Source organism: Gigantopelta aegis, chromosome 10 (genome assembly GCF_016097555.1).
Source record: "Gigantopelta aegis isolate Gae_Host chromosome 10, Gae_host_genome, whole genome shotgun sequence".
NCBI classification, from domain to species: Eukaryota; Metazoa; Mollusca; class Gastropoda; order Neomphalida; family Peltospiridae; genus Gigantopelta; species Gigantopelta aegis.
This window is the reverse complement of record NC_054708.1, coordinates 81204283-81224412: the sequence shown is the minus strand read 5'-3', so window position 1 is coordinate 81224412 and position 20130 is coordinate 81204283. Positions and strand designations below refer to the sequence as shown.

The 20130-nt window shown below is 35.2% G+C and overlaps 1 protein-coding gene across 1 annotated transcript in view; it reads right to left on the bottom strand.

Annotated features, from left to right (window-relative positions):
• Nucleotides 1–1032: 1032 nt before the first annotated feature.
• Nucleotides 1033–20130, bottom strand: part of LOC121384641 (SH3 domain-binding protein 2-like) — a 32714-nt gene continuing 13616 nt past the window's right edge. The window contains exons 3-15 of the mRNA XM_041515114.1: nt 19539–19625; nt 17941–18043; nt 14477–14594; nt 13896–13957; nt 11481–11614; nt 10490–10570; nt 10062–10132; nt 7597–7613; nt 6798–6864; nt 6037–6110; nt 5305–5365; nt 4332–4388; nt 1033–2887 (exon numbers count right to left, since the gene is read on the bottom strand). Of these exons, the coding sequence (XP_041371048.1) occupies nt 2735–2887; nt 4332–4388; nt 5305–5365; nt 6037–6110; nt 6798–6864; nt 7597–7613; nt 10062–10132; nt 10490–10570; nt 11481–11614; nt 13896–13957; nt 14477–14594; nt 17941–18043; nt 19539–19625 (1085 nt within the window). The 3' untranslated portion in view covers nt 1033–2734. The remainder of the gene's footprint in view (nt 2888–4331; nt 4389–5304; nt 5366–6036; nt 6111–6797; nt 6865–7596; nt 7614–10061; nt 10133–10489; nt 10571–11480; nt 11615–13895; nt 13958–14476; nt 14595–17940; nt 18044–19538; nt 19626–20130) is intronic.

Below are 20130 nucleotides of genomic sequence, written 5' to 3'. Positions count from 1 at the left end.
TTAAAAAATTGTCTAGATTATACCCTGAAATTATAATTATTATCTACATAAATAACAAAGATTGTCAGCATTTACTATAAAATATATAACGGTAACTTTATATATACAATTTTACAGTAGGTCCTATTCATATCAATACTCTAACGATCAATATACAGCATATTGTTGCAATTTAAAAAAAAAGAAGACACACACAGCATGAACAAAAACATATGCTGTTGGGTGTTCAAGGTAACAGAATAAATATGAATACAAAAATCAGTCCATACAGCTGATCATACAATACTTGAATACATGCATGTAAATACAAACAGCATAGTTAAGTAGCCAACAAAATGAGTGGGTTCTTTTTTTTACCAAAATCATGAACATGTATGCCCATGAAAATAAAGGATTTCACAGTATATGGTTCATAACAAACTGTGCAGTAAATATTGTAGAAATATGCGTGTCCTGAAGCTATATATTGAGTAATTACTTGTACTTAAAGCTTGTACATCAAATTTGTGTTCTCAGTAAATACAAAGAAAGAAAGAAATGTTTTATTTAATGATGCACTCAACACATTTTATTTACGGTTATATGGCATCAGACATATGGTTAAGGACCACACAGATATTGAGAGGAAACCCGCTGTTACCATTTCATGGGCTACTCTTTTCGATTGGCAGCAAGGGATCTTATATATGCACCATCCCACAGACAGGGTAGTACATACCACAGCCTTTGATATACCAGTCGTGGTGCACAGGCTGGAACGAGAAATAGCCCAATGGGCCCACCGACGAGGATCAATCCCAGACTGACCGCACATCACTCAGTAAATACAGTTCAAGCTGTACTGCCAAATTTATTAGCAATTAGACAAATTTAATTATAGTGTCTGTAACCAAATTCCACTTCCAGTTAGCCACAAACAGATACTAAAATTATGGCTCTTTACACAATTGTATTAATTTAACTTTCTGGGTTGGTTTTTTTATTTTTATTATTATTTTTTTTTGGGGGGGGGGGGGGGAGAGACTTACAAAATGTTTGGGTTTTTTTTTTTGGAGGGGGGAGCTGGGGGGACTTACAAAATGTATTTTTCAAATTCAACATTAAATTGGCATTTGGTGATTTAGCAAACAGCAGCTTACACTGTACTGTAAGTACATATGCTTTTAAAGCTTTTACATCAAACCTTGGTGAATTTTTTTTTCAGTCTCAAGGTTTCATTAATTAAAGCAATTCTGTGGTTTAATACATACATGTATTCATGAGCTGATAATAAATAAACTGTAACAAATACACTCTATCAAATGTTTTGAAACTCATTTGAGGAATACATAAATTAGTTTGTAACTCAAACCTAAAAAAACTCCAGATGATCATGAATCTCAAATCACCATGAAAAAGTTGGAAATCTGCGAATCTGTGATAGGTTCCGATGATCACAGGGCATGGAACAGAAAAAGTGTTCTCCATAAAATTTGAAATCCTAAGACCTGCAATCTCTCTTCCTAATCCTACAGCATTACTTCCCACTAACAAGATTTAAACAGTTACACGGTCTGTCACTTTTGTAGACATTACATACATTAATAAAGGAAGGTCTTTTCCTAATTGGTGTGCTGTGGTGTCATTAAGAATAGAAACAATAAAGGAAAATAAAGTTATAGCCGGCTATTACCGTCTGCTACAAATATTTTATGACATATTCAGGTGCGTCGAAGCCTTAGAATGATACAATTTCTTTGGTTTATCTCAAATATTAACATTTTGTATTAACAACCATCTAGTTTTAACCAATCAGGAATGAGCTTTCACACACATAACATAGGTTATCAAAATGCACAAATAAGATTGTAAAATTATTAACAATTGCTTGGGAAGCACTTTGTCATGGTAATTCTAAACCAGGCAAACAATTTATTAAATATGTGGCAAACATGTGCCAGCTGCCACCTATGAATGGCATTCCTGGTTTGGAAATAAAATAGACAATGCACATTCTAAACTAAATGTCTCATAATTCCCATGCATGTCCTGCATTTTGCCAGGGAATACTGTGGCAAACATGTGCCAGCTGCCACCTATGAATGGCATTCCTGGTTTAGAAATAAGATAGACAATGCACGTTCTAAACAAAATGTCTCATAATTCTCATGCATGTCCTGCATTTTGCCAGGGAATACTGTGGCAAAGCAAACATACAATGTACAAAACAGTCCCGCTTTGAGGATAAAAACTGCTTCTGATTACAACATGGAATGTCGATTTCATGCAAGAGAAATGAAAGAATGGCACATCAAGAGAAATGAAACAATGGCACATCCAAAAAAAATTAAAATTATGGAACATCAAATGAAGAAAATACAACTTAATCATCTATTCTGAATGTTTAAGTATTAATGTTGGTTAAAATAGTATTTATTTTCCATGTCATATGTGGTTTTGGGACAGGCCAAAAGGCAGAAATATTAAAGTTGCTGACCCTTGTTTCTGAGCTATATGCTTTTCCCGTTTTGTATAAAATGCATTTTGAGCTACTGAAAACAGTGACCTGATAAAAAACCCCACCTAAATCAATCATTTTAAGCAAGACATAAATAATGTGTAATTTAATGGTAAAAAATCTCTAATAGCCAAACATATTTAACATGACTTGGTCAGTGCCTTTAAAAGTAATCTTGCGATTGCAGCTTCATGACGGAACTCTAATACCAGGAGGTGATCTAAGAGCGTAGTGGTGTCATGATGTAGCAGAGTAATCAGGATGAAGTTGGTACGGCGTCTGAAGCTTAACCGGTGCTGTTGGTAGGTTGTTGGAGTAGTAAAAGAAACACAGCTCCTCTACAGAGTCAAATCTTTCGGGGGTCTTACTCGCTAAATAATACTGCTCATCCTAGAAAACAAAAACAGTTATTATCCACATGGTTCAGCATAACCAAGTTAATAAAAAACATACAAAGCACACGTGTAATAACAAGTGTAATGATATAAGTTTGGGAAGTGATGTTGCTTTCCCAGTCCTAGCTCAGACAGTGTGTGTGAAATATGTCATTTGACACTGTTTTCCCAGTCCTAACTCTGACAGTGTGTGTGAAATTTGATGTCATTTGACGCTGCTTTCCCAGTCCTAGCTCAGACGGTGTGTGTGAAATATGATGCCATTTGATGCTGTTTTCCCAGTCCTAACTCTGACAGTGTGTGTGAAATTTGATGTCATTTGATGCTGTTTTCCCAGTCCTAGCTCAGACAGTGTGAAATATGATGTCATTTTGATGTCTCCTTCTTGTAGTGGTTGAGACATTTTTAAATGGTTCTTGCTATTCATTAAAAAGAAATAACAATAATAATATGGATAATAAAGAAATGATTACACTCTCCCACTGATCTACATCCTGCTCCTCTGTATGAGACTGTATGGAGCAAGAGCTAGCTCAGTTGGTACAGCCGTCATCTGAGGAGCTTTAGTCATGAGATCATGCCCCCTCTGTATGAGACTGTATGGAGCAAGAGCTAGCTTAGTTGGTACAGCCGTCAACTGAGGAGCTTTAGTCGTGAGATCATGCCCCCTCTGTATGAGACTGTATGGAGCAAGAGCTAGCTCAGTTGGTACAGCCGTCATCTGAGGAGCTTTAGTCGTGAGATCATGCCCTCTGTATGAGACTGTATGGAGCAAGAGCTAGCTCAGTTGGTACAGCCGTCATCTGAGGAGCTTTAGTCGTGAGATCATGCCCCCTCTGTATGAGACTGTATGGAGCAAGAGCTAGCTCAGTTGGTACAGCCGTCATCTGAGGAGCTTTAGTCGTGAGATCATGCCCCCTCGGTGGACCCATTCTCTAACTGTATTTTTCCCCCCATCTCAACCATCGCCCACGACTGGGATATTAAAGCCATGTTATATGCTGTTCTGTCTATAGCAAAAGTGCATTTAAAATATTCATTACTGCCAATGGAAAACATTTTGTGTGTTTCCACATGTCAAAATTATCAAATGTTTTTCATCCTACAGCCAATGATTAAGAAATTACAGTGCTCTTGTGGTGTCATTAAACAAAACAAACCTTGAAATAACTCATCTGAAGAACATGGATTGAGGTCACACTAACTGCTCTAAGAAGCTAGCTTAGAACTTACTATTTCAGAATACAGATCACACTATAAAAATGTTCCTGGCCTGGTGCTTATAAAACTTTCACTCTAGACTCGACTCTAATAGACTTCAACATCATGGCAACGCTGTACAAAATGTATGTGTGTCTTCATTACAGATTTGAGTTTGACTCAAATGTTTTACAAACATGGGCTCTGGTATTTTCAAAAACTGACAGCAAATTACTCACCTCAAAGTTGATTTTGTACTTTTTGGGCATATCTCCTACAAACACTACCAAAACTTGCTGAAATAAAAAATAGAAGTAATAATAAAACAAAAGGAATAATAATAATTTACATTTCTTGGACACCAAAGTATCAAGTCAATACAATTAGTTATGTCATGTTTTCAATTAAAAAGGTGGAACATGGCACATGTACATACATCTCTGTATATTACAAGCTGAATTTGCCAACTGCACAAAATATCTATCAAGTGAAACCACGCAGTAAATTGGAAGTCACTCAAAACTGGACATTTGTCAAGGTCCCTTTTTAAATAAGAGTACAGAACAGGACCTGTATAGCAGACACACCTTAAAACCAGACTTTTTACTTTAGTCTCATGGGTGCCCAAGCTGGACGCAAAGAAAGAAAAGAAAGAAAGCTATTTGGTAAATTGATCAAAAAATCTGTAGCCAAATTCAAGTAACATTTAGCTAAACAGAAATATTTTTTAAAATAGCTCTACACATGTACACAGTTGTCAGATTAGCTTTTTGGCAAATTGGTAATGACATATTTGCCAAATTCAAGCAGATTATATTATATTTTCTTTATATCTTGACTAAGGTTTTTACTCATTGCCCATAAAAACAGAACATTTTGTTATATCCAAAACACTTTTCATTTAATGCAAATTTGTGAAATTAATTTTTTTTTTTGTGGTATAGGTAAAAACATATTTACATCAAACTGTATTATTATTATGCAGCCACTATAGTTCATCCTATCCTCCTACAAAAATGTTTTTCGTAAATAATTTCAGTTTGGTCTGACATACGAAGAAAAGTTAAAAGTGTTTTGGAAATAACGAAACAAAATATTATTTTTGTATGCAATTTGGAAAACATTTGACTTAGAAATAAATAACTAGTAGTAACTTCCATAGTAAGAAAAAAAAGACGTTCCCTGTGGGATGGTTAGAAATCTTTTACTCACTCCGCCGTCTTCGCTACTACGCACCATGTACACACCCTCCTCCGCAAGCATTCGGATAATCCTACAACAAAGAAACACGCGTTAAATAATCATTTAAAATCTAACTTACAATAAACAAGACCTTCAAATAGTCAGACATCATTACCTTGATCGGTCTTTATCTCGTTAGCCCATGATAACTCAAAGCTGAGGGAAGGTCGATTCAAAAACTTTTTTGTCAGATTGTAATGGCACTTACAAATCAGGAACCTGACTTGGCCAAACAATGAGAGAATAAATATGTTTAAACACCAAGGAAACAATACTTTTGAAAGAAAGAAAGAAATGTTTTATTTAACAACGCACTCAACACATTTTTATATTTACGGTTATATGGCGTCAGACATATGGTTAAGGACCACACAGAATTGGAGAGGAAACCCGCTGTTGCCACATAGGCTACTCTTTTACGACAGGCAGCAAGGGATCTTTTATTTGCGCTTCCCACAGGCAGGATAGCACAAACCATGACCTTTGTTGAACCAGTTATGGATCACTGGTCGGTGCAAGTGGTTTACACCTACCCATTGAGCCTTGCGGAGCACTTACTCAGGGTTTGGAGTCTGTATCTGGATTAAAAAAATCCCATGCCTCGACTGGGATCCGAACCCAGTACCTACCAGCCTGTAGACCGATGGCCTGCCACGACGCCACCGAGGCCGGTGTCAATACTTTTGAAAGTTATGTACATACTCGCTTGCTTCTTCTCTTTGGCCCTTGAAGTATATACTTTCCCAGTACTTGGCCTGTTCATCTTCTTCGTCATCCTTTAAACCAAACATTGACATATCACTTACCAGTTTAAAATGTAAATATTAAATGTTTAAAGCTTTGACATGTCAAACAATCTTGTTATTATAATAATAAATAATAGTATAAAACATTTTATAATAATAACGTAACATTTTAAAATGTAAATATTAAATAATTAAAGCTGTGACATGTTAAACAATCTGGTTGTTACAGTAACAGTATAAACTATTTTATTATACTAACTTTACAGTTTAAAATGTAAATATTAAATATTTAAAGTAGTGTCATGTCACACAATTTTGCTATTATAATAAAAGTATAAACTATTTTATAATAATAACTGAACAGTTTAGAATCTAAATATTAAATATTTAAAGTAGTCACATGTCAAACAATCTTGTTATTGTAATAACAGTATGAAATATTTTATTCTAATAACTTAACAGTTTAAAACCTAAATATTGGACTAGCTTGGTGGGCTAGTGAAAATTGCACACCCACTAGCCCTGTGCTTAATGTCTCTTTAGAAAACTTATTCAACACTGCTGAAACAGGCCCTAATCTAGAATTGAAAAAGTAGGAGGGGAGAAGTTTAATAAAAATAAGTGTAGTGAACATTGATCGGTACATTAAAATTGCACTACAGACAGCAGCTTTAAAATGTGTGCTCAAGATGATTCGATACACGTTCAAGGTCTTACAGGCGGCTCTTCATTTTTAACCTTGACCTTCATACTGTCACCATCAGGTTTTCCTCTCTGTAAGCCCCTATAATTAAAAAAAAAATAAAAAAATTTCAACATCAATTCATAACAAATATTACTTTTAAAATTAAACAAGAAATGGTAATTAAATCACTGATGAAAATAATATTGACGAAAAAAAGTGAAAAAGTGTTCAAGTTCTTGAAAAATTATATGGTTACTGTGAACCTTTCATTGAAAATCAAGCACAGGACCAGTGGTGCAATGATCCAGAATTCCAGTAAAATCTGAAAGGAGGAAATGCTAACAAAGCACTCAAAGCACTTTGTTATATTGTGTATGACCATACAGATAATGAGAGTATGGCCACTACCACATGAGGTCCTCTTTTCAATTTGCAGAAAGATATCTTTTATGTACACTATCCCAGAAAGGATAGTACATATCACTGCTTTAGCAAAATAAAACCACCTTACAAAACCTACTGCAAATACTCAAGCTTGAATTTGCCAATTAACCAATCACTTGAATTTTACAAAATTATTTCACACTAAATTCAATAATAAGCTAAGCTGAAGAATTAGCATATTTAATACACGTCTGCCTTTACTGCACTGTGTTTGCACAATAACCACATTTGGCTAAAATCATTTAAGACAAATTCATCAAACCATTAATTTAAAAAATCATCAATTTATTATGTGTTTATTAATATCATGTACTAGTGGTATTTTAACATCAAAACAAAAACAAATGGTTGAATTATTGCTGTAAGTAATATAGTTTTCATACTTACCCTTTTTTCACCTTTTCCTGTTAAAAGATAAAAAAAAAATGAATTAAAAAGGAAAGAAGAATAAAAACATAAGTAGAAATATTGGAGAAAAAACAACCAAATTAATAAATCAAAATCAACATATTATATTTCCAGTATTATGTTTTCGTACTCATTCTATTTTTGTATATCTTATGTACAACCCATCAAACCACACATTTACTGAAATAATTGAAATGATCACTTCAGCTACATGTGTATACATATATCTGAAGATTGTGAATGGTTTTATTACACATAAACTGTTCACAATTTCATTTGTTGTAATGTTTTACTCTAACATATGTACATTTATTTTACATGTTGTGTGTTAAAGGTACATATTCCTGTACGTTCCTGTCTGTGGGAAAGTGCATATAAAAGAACCCTTGCTACTAATGGAAAAATGTAGCGGGTTTCTTCTCTAAGACTACATGTCAAAATTACCAAATGTTTGACATCCAATAGCTGATGATTAATAAATCAATGTGCTCTAGTGGTGTCATTAAACAAAAAACTAATTTGTTTTGGTTCCTGTACATTGTATGGTATTTGAAACAGGCATTTGTTCCCCCCCCCCCCCAAACTTCCCACCCACATCTAGTCTGTACAATTTGCCTGGCACCGCACAACCCAAAGTTTCAAATGTCATCTGGAGACGAGTACATGCTTAGATTGGCAGTGATTATAACATGTTTTATGACACCACAGTGGCAGATATACCCATGTGGTATTTACAGTCTCCCACAATGTGAAATATATCTTTTGAGAGGTCATGACCTGCGATCAGCTGATTGACTGTATCACATACATGTAGTATGACACTGCGTAAATCGTCAAGTAAACATTGTGCACATGGTTCTTTCAATTCATATTTATATAATCTGAAATATACTTGTTGTCAATTCTTAAAATTAATGTTAATAATTTAAAATACAGGATTTTTCCCACACAGGACAGCATACACAATAGTTTTTGATATACCAATTGTGGTACACTGGTTGGGATGGGAAAACCCCCAATCAGAGAATGGATTCAACAAGAAGAATGTGCTTTACTGTCTGAGCTTAATGAACTATGACACTGCATAGCATTCAGTGAAATGGTTTCAATAATATGTAAAAGTCAGGGAAATAGTTACAATAACACGTGTAAAACTTGGTGAAGTGGTTTCAATAACACGTGTAAAACTTGGTGAAGTGGTTTCAATAACACTGGTAAAACTTGGTGAAGTGGTTTCAATAACACTGGTAAAACTTGGTGAAGTGGTTTCAATAACACTGGTAAACTCGGTGAAATAGTTACAATAACACATGTAAAATTTGGTGAAGTGGTTTCAATAACACATGTAAAACGTGGTGAAGTGGTTTCAATAACACTGGTAACACTTGGTTAAATGGTTTCAAAAAAAAGAAAAAAAGTTTGTTTTGTTTAACGACACCACTAGAGCACAAAGAGTTGTGGTGCACTGGTTGGAATGAGAAAAAACCCAATCATCTGAATGGATCCACCAAGGTGGTTTGATCCTGCAACGCAAGCACCTCAAGCGATCACTCAACCGACAAAGCTAAATCATGCCCACATGATTTCAATGACAGAGGTGAAACGAGATGAAATGGTTTCAATAATAGGTAAACTTGGTGAAATGGTTTCAAAATCACAGGTAAAACTTGGTGAAATGATTTCAAAATCACAGATAAAACTTGGTAAAATGGTATCAATAACACAGGTAAAACTTTGTGAAATGGTTTCAATGACACAGTTAAAACTTTGTGAAATGGTTTCAATGACACAGGTAAAACTTTGTGAAATGGTTTCAAAATCGGAGTTAAAACTTGGTAAAATGGTTTCAATGACACAGGTAAAACTTGGTAAAATGGTTTCAATGACACAGGTAAAACTTTGTGAAATGGTTTCAATGACACAGGTAAAACTTTGTGAAATGGTTTCAAAATCAGAGTTAAAACTTGGTAAAATGGTTTCAATGACACAGGTAAAACTTGGTAAAATGGTTTCAATGACACAGATAAAACTTTGTGAAATGGTTTCAATGACACAGGTAAAACTTTGTGAAATGGTTTCAATGACACAGGTAAAACTTGGTAAAATGGTTTCAATGACACAGCTAAAACTTGGTGAAATGGTTTCAATAACACATGTAAAACTTTGTGAAATGGTTGCAATGACACAGGTAAAACTTAGTGAAATGGTTTCAATGACACATGTAAAACTTTGTGAAATGATTTCAATGACACATGTAAAACTTGGTAAAATGGTTTTAAAATCACAGGTAAAACTTGGTAAAATGTTTTCAAAATCACAAGTAAAACTTGGTAAAATGGTTTCAATAACACAAGTAAACTTGGTGAAATGGTTTTAATGACAAAGGTAAAACTTGGTGAAGGGGTTTCAATCACACAGGTAAAACAAAGCAGGTAAATTCTCACCTCGCTGACAGACAATTTATCCATCATCTTTTCTGCTTTACTGACTTGGCTTCTTTTCTTCCGTCTGGATTCTAAACAAAGTGAAAACAGAAAATCAGAGCTGCATTTTAGTTTTACTGTACCCATTAGTGTTTTCAACCCCAAGGGTACACTGCATAACAACTGTACAATAAAAAAGTAAAGTACATTAATTTATTGATTACACACATTAGTATTTGCTCATATAAACACGGTAAGAAATGTAATTATATTACTGTCAGAGCTGCAGCTGCTGTTTCTGTGTTATTAAACATTTGGTGAACCTGACTATGAGATGGAAGCTATGATTTAACACTAGACAACCTAGATAATTGAAGACTGTCAAATGACACATTCAGTGAATAGCTACCCATATTCTTGTCTTAAAACACCTGTTTTATCAAGTTTACCTTTTTCTTCTCGTCTTGCTGGGAGGGGTGGGGGCAGTGGGCCTCTGTGTTTGTAGACATCGGAGTCATCCTCATCAGAAACTGAAAAATAATATGATGTTCACTAAATATACAGGTAGCCAAGATGTTAATATTTTTCACTAAATAACAAATAAAACAAACATGACCGTGGGGTGAGAGGTAGTGGGATTGTAAACTAATAAAATATGCCTCTGTCAGGGTTGGAGAGACAAGGATGGGGATGTGGAGGTTATTAGTATATTAAGCAGTTGAAGGATAGGAGATGGTGAAAGTGAACAAACATACAACAAGAGTACCGGTGAGATACATGATACGCCCATCAGGAGTTTGATGGAAAACCATATCTATATTAATGAATATGTTAGGGTATGAGGGTCATTCCGTGTCAAATCACTCCAGAAAAGAGGAATTTTTAACTTCACCCCCTCAGATTGGTCTGGAATTTTGTTTCTAGGGTGGTTTTGGTTGAAAAAGCTTAATTTTCAAAGATGAGCTCAATCGGACCAGCAGTTGGGTGCTGCAGCCCGACCATTTTGGCAAAAATCACCAAAATTGGGCGAGGGGCCCTATATTTGAACGTCCATAAGTAAGTAACCACTGGTCCCATCTTAATGGGAATGGCATCTCTTGAATGGGAATTACCCAAGGATTCCAAATCTGCCATTATTTTTTGGTTAGATGTAAGTTAAAGTGTGATGACCTTTTGATCTTCACTTTGACCTTGAATTTGACCTTGTTGCCCTCATGACCTTAAAATGAAAATTGGTCAAAATTATAGCCCAACATGATTTCTACAAAATATAACTGAACCAGAGGTGTAATATTCCTCTGTAGTCCACAAAAGCAAATTAAAAAACCTTTTCCATGCAATTTAACTTCCATACCATAATACAACCCATCATAGATGGGCTTATAAAAAGCCCTCTCCAAACTTGCTGTTGAATAAAACCCACAACCCATCAATGAATACCTTCATCTGCGGTTGGGTTTTTGTAATTTGCTGGAATCTTGAACGTATGAGGATCATCGTAAATCTTTGTCTCGATCGACTGATATGTCAGTGACTCGTTGTCATAATCCATCTCTTGTCCATCTCCTAGTGTCCTGGAAACAAAGAACAAATCAATTAACAAGTGAACAAACTAATGAATGACATCCCAAAATGCAAACTTGTAAAATGTAAATTAAAGAGGGAAACATAACTAACACAAAGCAACCAAAATACCCCTGATCCTAATTCTAGAGTTTTAAAAAGTTGAAGTTTGTTTTAAGGACACCAATAGAGCATTGATTAATCAATCATCGGCTATTGGATGTCGAACATTTGGTAATTCTGACATGTAGCAGGGCTGAAAATTAACATGAAAACCAAGGTCGTCAGCAGGGCCAGTTGAAGAAAAATCTTACTGGCCCTTCTCAACTAGCCCTCCAATTATCACATTGGAATTTAACTGCAAAGCTATAATAACCGTGTGCATTAAAGAAAACTGATGAATTGACATTTAACTTCATAATGAATAAAGTAAAAATTCATATAAAACTATGTTATCAAGTTTTAAACCCATACAACTAAAAAAAAAACATTGAAAAAGATATCCAGGGTAAATAAACATGTTTCTTTACAAAGTGCCATTATATTAAACATATTAAATCTCATTTTTAATAGAGGGTAAAAGATAATGCAGCAGAAACAGACTAAATGTAGAACTGCACGTGCTTTAGTAAACTACATGTAGTCTGGGAGTGGCAGTCCTCTGTGGTGATGCAAGAGGGATGTAATCAACTTTGTGGTGATGCAAGTGAGGAGAAATTCCCAGCAAATGATTTCCTCGGGAGTGGCTTTTCTCCTAGATAGAGATCCATGGAATCATCCACTCTTTTGCCAAATACCCATTCGACTATGCTTTGTGCAGAGATATGGCCCTGATCATGTATTACGGTAGTGTCATTCAGATTACGTTGAAGTTCCATCAATTGCCAACTTGCATCACAAAAAAAAGAGTTAACCTATGCAAGTTGATGGTAATTTGTAAAGAATTTTTGTTTTAATTTACACTACACTTTTCCCCCAATAAAATGTTATTTGAGACAGTATGGGTTTAAAACAATAAATTAATATGTTTTTATTTGAATTTTATCTTTATTAATTATGTTGGCGCTGTCAATTGAACATGTTCTATGTCTTCTACTGCCAGATCTGTAGTTCACGCCAACATAGACGCGGTGTGTTTTGTCACATTCGATTCAGTATCAGTGTTTCTTTTTTAACTAGTACCATACTCGCCAGACACTAAAATCGATGGTCCCCAATGGACTACCTTTGTAAAATTCTTAGTCGCCCTAAAGCCAATAAAGGTCACCATGGCAACTGCTAATTTTCAACTCCGATGTAGTCTTCAAAGCAAACCAACTACATTTTTCCATGCACTTTCCCACAGGCAGGACAGCATATAAGGAAAAAAACAATCAGAAAATAGGTCCATCGAGGGGTTCAATACTACATGTATTACCTAAGCATAACATAATATTGAAAAGAAAAGTAAAGTTTTACCCTACCACATTATAAACTATGGCTGTTAGAGTTAGGAAAGGAAAGGAATGTTTAACGACACACATCATGACATTTTAAACTAGGTGTCGAACAGGATCATTTCGATTTGAGAAGATCTGCTGCCAGTACATGTCTGTTACAAAGGATATTTTACACTCATTTTCTCACACAGAACAGCACATACCATGGCTTTTGATATACCAATCACAGTGCACTGATTGGAATGGGTAAAATAGCCATGGGTCCATTGAGGTCCTTCATAAAATCATTATTTTCTAATTTGATACACAACTGTGATATATTAAATATTTATAACCCATATGGGCAGTGAGATGCGGGTGAATCTTTCCCCACTGACGTTATCGGTTTCCTCGACTGTCAAGTCTCTCGTTGCTTTTCTTTCGTGACGCCATCAGTTTCCTCAGACTTTCAAGTATTGTATTTTATATAATTTATGTCATGTAAGAAGTTTAAAGTTTAAGTTTCTAAACTATTTACACTATGGTTAATAAATACAATAACCCACTCGATACTCTGAATTACGGATTATCTGCCCCTCATGAAATTAATGTTGTCAGTCACTCACTTAAAGCTCATAACTGACAACATTAATTTCACTCGGGACAGATAATCCGTAATTCCTCATAACTCGTAAGTTATTGTCTATATAATCACATGTGCAATGTGTGAAAATTATTAACTAAACTGTATCAGTCCCCAATTCAAGGTATGCTTAATACATTTTGTATCATAACCATACCATGTAATACAAATTGAAAGAAACACAGATGTGTTTGGTAAAATGCTAAGAGAAGCAGACCAATGATAGTGTACCTTGAAACTATGTTACTTCGGTTTGCTCGCTTCATTTCGGATTTAATCTTTTTCATCCACTCCTGCAAAAACAAAAAATATTTGAACACTGATTTTTATTAAATTAAACAATATTAATTCTCTTAGAATACATGGGAAACAATATGGGCCTGTGTGTGCGAGTCTGTGTGTGTGTGCGCATCTGTGTGCATGTGCGTCTGTGTAGGTGTCTGTATGCATGTGTGTGTGTGTCTGTGTATGGTGCATGTGTACACAATCACATAATGAAGTAGGTATGACTGTACATAAGCAAATATATGTAACTATTCAATATAGATTTATCCAGAGTTTTTTGTTATGGTCCAATGTCTGATGGGACTGGGGAAAATTAACTCAATTAATTTAATCATAAATGGGATGGGGTTTTGGCCACTGAATGATGCAGTGTATCATAATGATTGTTAAATTAATTTATCAGAACAGATAACAACCAAAACTATTTACTAAACATGAACTTGGGAATTTTCAGTGTCATTTGTTTTTGGGAAGAGGCCTGTGTTTGGTACCTCAGAAGAGTAAATGATAGACTGAAAAACACCTACCTTCATTTCTTTTTCTGATGAAGCTGTGAAGTAATATGTTTTATATTCTACATGTGTGTGAACAATCTTGAATGCCCAGGGTGCATCCTTTTTAGGTATGTCATTTGCTCGCTGAATCCTGAAACGACAGACAAATCTTAAAATGAGTAAACAATGAATGATGAATAAAAAGTTAAAGTTTGTTTTGTTTAATGACACCACTAGAGCACATTAATTAATTAATCACCGGCTATTGGATGTCAAACATTTGAAATTCTGACGTGGAAACCCACAAAATGTTTTCCATTATCAGTAATGAATCTTTTAAATGCACTTTTCCACAGACAGGAAAGCACATACCACGGACAGTTGTGTTGCTCTGGCTGGAATGAGAGAAAAACCAATCAGGTGAATGGATCCTGCAACACAGCTGACTGAGCTACATCCCTTGAATGATGAATATGACAGATCTCTGATCAGTATCTGCCAACATTCACTAACCCCAGACAGTCTTCGCCAGGAAACTAGAGTCATCACTCACTCGACTCAACTTAAACATTTTAGGAGAGCAGCAAATTGATTGCCATGCCATAGAAATGTTTAATACATTATATTTGAAACTTTATGAGATTGCTCACCTAGCACCATTACAGGAGTGTGATCTTTAGTTTGCTTTGACTGTGCTCATGGAACGACAGCCAGTGGCATAGAGATCAAAGTTAAAGTGTGTTTTGTTTAACAACACCACTAGAGCACATTGATTAATTAATCATCAGCTATTGGATTTCAAACATTTGGTAATTCTCACACGTTTCAGAGGAAACCTACTACATTTTTTCCGAATGCCGCAAGGGATCTTTTATATGCACTTTTCCAGAGACAGGAAAGTACATACCACGGCCGTTGACCAGTTGTGGTGCACTGATTGGAACAAAACAAAACCCAATCAGTTGAATGGATCCACCAAGGTCAGGCCTCAAAATTCGGTGTTAAAAGGGCAAGCTACATGCATAATAGCCTTTAAAAATCTAGGAAATGAAGGGCACCAAGGCTAACCTAAAAGGCACAAAGGCTACGTTCATACATTTTCAAAGGGCACCAAGGCAGTCTTTTTTAGGAAGTCAATTTAACCAGAAAAAAACCTTTATCTGTAATTCTGTTAAATTGGTCATTCATCAATAAATCAAAGTATTGTAGTGGTGTCATTAAACAAAACAGTATTCTAATTTTTGTTGTGGTATCCTTAAAGACAACTTTGGTGGAGAGAGATTATGACGTATCTGGTCTCCTTGAACAAACACTGCTGCTGTTCCATCTCATTACAGCAGGTAATGGATTTTCAGCATTTATGGATTATTTTTAATATATATATATATATGTGTGTGTGTGTGTGTGTGTGTGTGTGTGTGTGTTAAATGGAGGTTGAGGGGTGTGTGCGCGTGGGGGGGGGGGGGGGCAGCAGCGATAGTTTTTATACACCCCCACCCCACTTTTTGGCACCTTCTTACGCCGTGCCCTGGACCCAATCACTGGCGTTGTTAGAGACTGGACCCAGACTAGACATGCCTGGACGTTGAATGGATATGAGCATAACTAATTTGTTTGAAATTGGAATCATTAACGCGTGCTCTTATTAGGTACCACGGTAATTGGTGACACACGAGATCGCATGACAGTACGGTAATGTGTGTGGCGATTAAACGGCTTTTATTACAAACTGCTAAATACTGTAGGCCTATAGAAAATATATCGTATTATCGTAACTCCAGTCATCTTATACATTGTAGGTTTATTTTCCAAAAACAACGTGCGATCTCAACAAAACAATCAAGGATTTCTTGATACCACATGCACAGACTAGGCCTACAAGTCATCGCGGGTTTTTTCTGCATGCAAAGGTGAAGGTCATTTGAAAAAGACGTGGTACAATTTTCGTTGTTGGCTACTGCTTAGGCCTAGTACCCAGAATTTGTTAATATACACGGGTGTAGCCTGTAGGAAGATACTAAAAGGTGGGGTGGGTGGGCACACAGACAACATGTATAAAATTAATATATAAACCATCGATGCTGCTACAAAGTACCCCCTTCCCGGCTTCCTACGCCAGTGATGTATAGGCATATCAACTGCTGAGCATGGGTAATAATTAAATAAACGGAATATTCAAGAATAACCACAAACATTAAACAGTTCACATTTATTTCAGTGTTTCAGTTAATTGGGAATAAATTAATTTGGGTGATTTTAGCATGGGTCCGTTCAATAGGCTAATAAACATTAAAACTATAAGTCCGTCCCACAGGGAAAGCCTTTTTTATTACTATGAAATTTACTACAAGTTATTCATTTCTAAGCCGATTGATTTGTAAATTGCACACAAAATTAGTATTGTTTTGTTATTTACAATACATTTTTACTTCTCTTGTTACGTCAAACAAAACTGAAATTAATAGCAAAAAACATTTTTTATAGAATGATGGGACAGACTTTTTTTTATTATTTCAAAATTTGTCATGAAGAATATCGATAACAACAGCCCCAAGTTCAGCCAGCAAACGTTTGTCTAATGTTCGTGAACTATTTGAATGGTTCTCATCGTGGCCATTTGGTTTATTGTGAAGCGCATAAACCAGTTTAGTGGACGTTTTTCCTCTCGGTCTGGTTGAACACAGCTGACATTTAAATAGCTAATAATAATACTAATTTTTTCCTAAAATAATGAAAAAGTTTTGGCAATTTTTGTCCCTCTTCCTTCCGTTGTTTCTCGGATTCTTTTAGTCTTCTTTTTCTTGTTGGCATGGTTTAGCCTATTTTAAAAAAAATATTTGCCCCGGGATTCTTTTTCGGCTATTTACGCATTTTTTTCGTAAATGTATGACGTTAAAACTTTCGGCAATTTACGGTGTTTTTTCCCCCGTAACGCTGTACGTTTCAACTGTAATTTATCATTTGTTATGTTCGATGTGCAATTATAATACATGACCAAGAAACTGTATACAAACACTACCGAGGAACATCGAATTTGTGCATGTTTAATGTTTTAAAATAAAAGTTAGGGTTATACAAGTTTTAAAAAAACAAACATACACAAAAGGGGCACTACGGCAGGTAACTAAAAGGGCACGGTTATTCAAAGCCGTAAAGTAACTGGTATTTTTTAGGCATCACGGCAAAGGCACACGGCAGTACAGCAAATGCTGTGGAGCCATCGTGAATTTCGAAGCCTGCAAGGTGGTTCGATCTTGAGATGCAGGTATTTCAAGCGAGTACTCATGCCAATTCCTCAGCTTTAAGATTGGAAGGTACTACAAATTTAATAATTACATTTCAAAATAATAATAAAAAAATGTTGACAGTTTGTGGAGACTTCCAAATTTTAGACTTTCAGGATAGAGGGTAGTGTGTAGTTCCCAGTAATCCCTCCGCCCCCTTCAATAGTTATCTGCCGATGGTATCACTTCTTAAGTAAATCTGTAAATACCTACACATTGTATCCATAGAGCGAGAATGACCCAGTTGGCCGCTTTGATATCTCGCTGTTATAGTAATACACACAGCCATCGACAGACACCACATACACCCTTGGCCCTGAAAAATTAGCATATTATTGAATGAATGAATGTTTAACAACACCCCAGCACAAAAATACACATCGGCTATTGGGAGCACATTATTAAACATAATATCCATGTGATCAGTGGTCAATGTGAATACACCTCAAACATTAGGAGTGACATCCTCATATTTCTTGCCCACTGGACGGTTATCCAGCTTTTGCACGGTGCGTGCTAGAAAAATCTGTCTGACCCTAGGGCTAGAGTACATGGTAAGTTGTTACATTTTTATGTTGTTGCAGCATGAGGTGGGCTATATTTTCCCATGTATGATTAAATGAGTTTGTAGGTAAAATGTTTAGAAATTGTTCTACAATAAACAAACCGTTGCTTACAAAATTAATGTTTTATCACTGAAATTAAATGGGCAAGAAAAAACATCAATCACCGTTGTGAGGTATAGATAAGGCAATTCCAATCCTTTTACCTCGACCCTCACAAAAAACATTTTGTCCCTCGGGTTGGAATTGCCTTATCTATACCTCACAACAGTGATATATTCTATTATTATTACATACCTATTCAATCCTACCATAGTGATAAAGACATTTTCAAACTGTGTGCTAAATTTATCTTGTATTGCACATACATGGTTACATGTATGTGCAATCTGGATCGGAATTTTTAAATGGGGATTTCCCTTTCATTTTTACTGGAGTTAGCACCTTTTTGTTACCGACGTCATGTATGATTTACAAATTACGTCACATCATATTTGAAACATTACACAAGGTTGCCGTAGAGTATGATTCTTAACGTTAAGTAAATCCATGAAAGGTGTATTGATCATGGGTTTAAGAAAGTGTTGTTATGATGTTAAATTAAAAACCATTTTCGTAAAACATACAAGAACTTCACATATGTTGTTTTCGCTTCCTGTTTATTGCACTTGTTTATTTGCAAGAAAATACCACTTGACTGCTACATTGCCAAATACATGTATGGTCTCGAATTAATATTTTTTTTACAAATATATACAAACTAGAAAATAGATGAATTGAAGCCCCTGACTGTTGTTACTTTCAAGTTTTATTTATGTTATTCAGTGAAAGGGCTCGATATCATGATGGCAATGTTTAATAACATTAGACTGGCAATAGTAAACAGGTGTCAGACATGGTTCACTAGACTGTATGGTGATATACGTTTTTCACTGTAGGAAGGAAGAAAGAAATGTTTAATTAACGACACTCAACACAAGTTTTATCTACGGTTATATGGTGTTCGACATATACATGTAATTAAGGACCACACATATAATGAGAGTGAAAACTCACTTGCCATCACTCCATGGATTATTTTTGATTATTGTAAAAGTAAAGTAAATATGTTTCCCTGTTTAAACTGGTATTTTAAAAAAATATTATGTATTCACATATGTACAGATAAAGCAAGTATATATTTACGTCTATATACACAGCATGTACAGCACATTGCAATAAATATTTCTGTAAAAGTTAAAAACTTACAACAAAATAGTTTGACTTTGTTTCGAAAACTTCGCTTTCGCAGCCAGGATCCATAAGCACTAGGATCCATTAACAACCCTTGACAGTCTAAAATAAACACAATAAACATTACAACCCTTGACAGTCTAAAATAAACACAATAAGCATTACAACCCTTGACAGTCTAAAACAAACACAATAAACATTACAACCCTTGACAGTCTAAAACAAACACAATAAGCATTACAACCCTTGACAGTCTAAAACAAACACAATAAACATTACAACCCTTGACAGTCTAAAACAAACACAATAAACATTACAACCCTTGACAGTCTAAAACAAACACAATAAACATTACAACCCTTGACAGTCTAAAACAAATACAATGAACATTACAACCCTTGACAATATAAAACAAACACAATGAACATTGCAACCCTTGACAGTCTAAAACAAACACAATAAACATTACAACCCTTGACAGTCTAAAACAAACACAATAAACATTACAACCCTTGACAACATTACAACCCTTGACAGTATAAAACAAACATAATAAACATTACAACCCTTGACAGTATAAAACAAACACAATAAACATTACAAACCT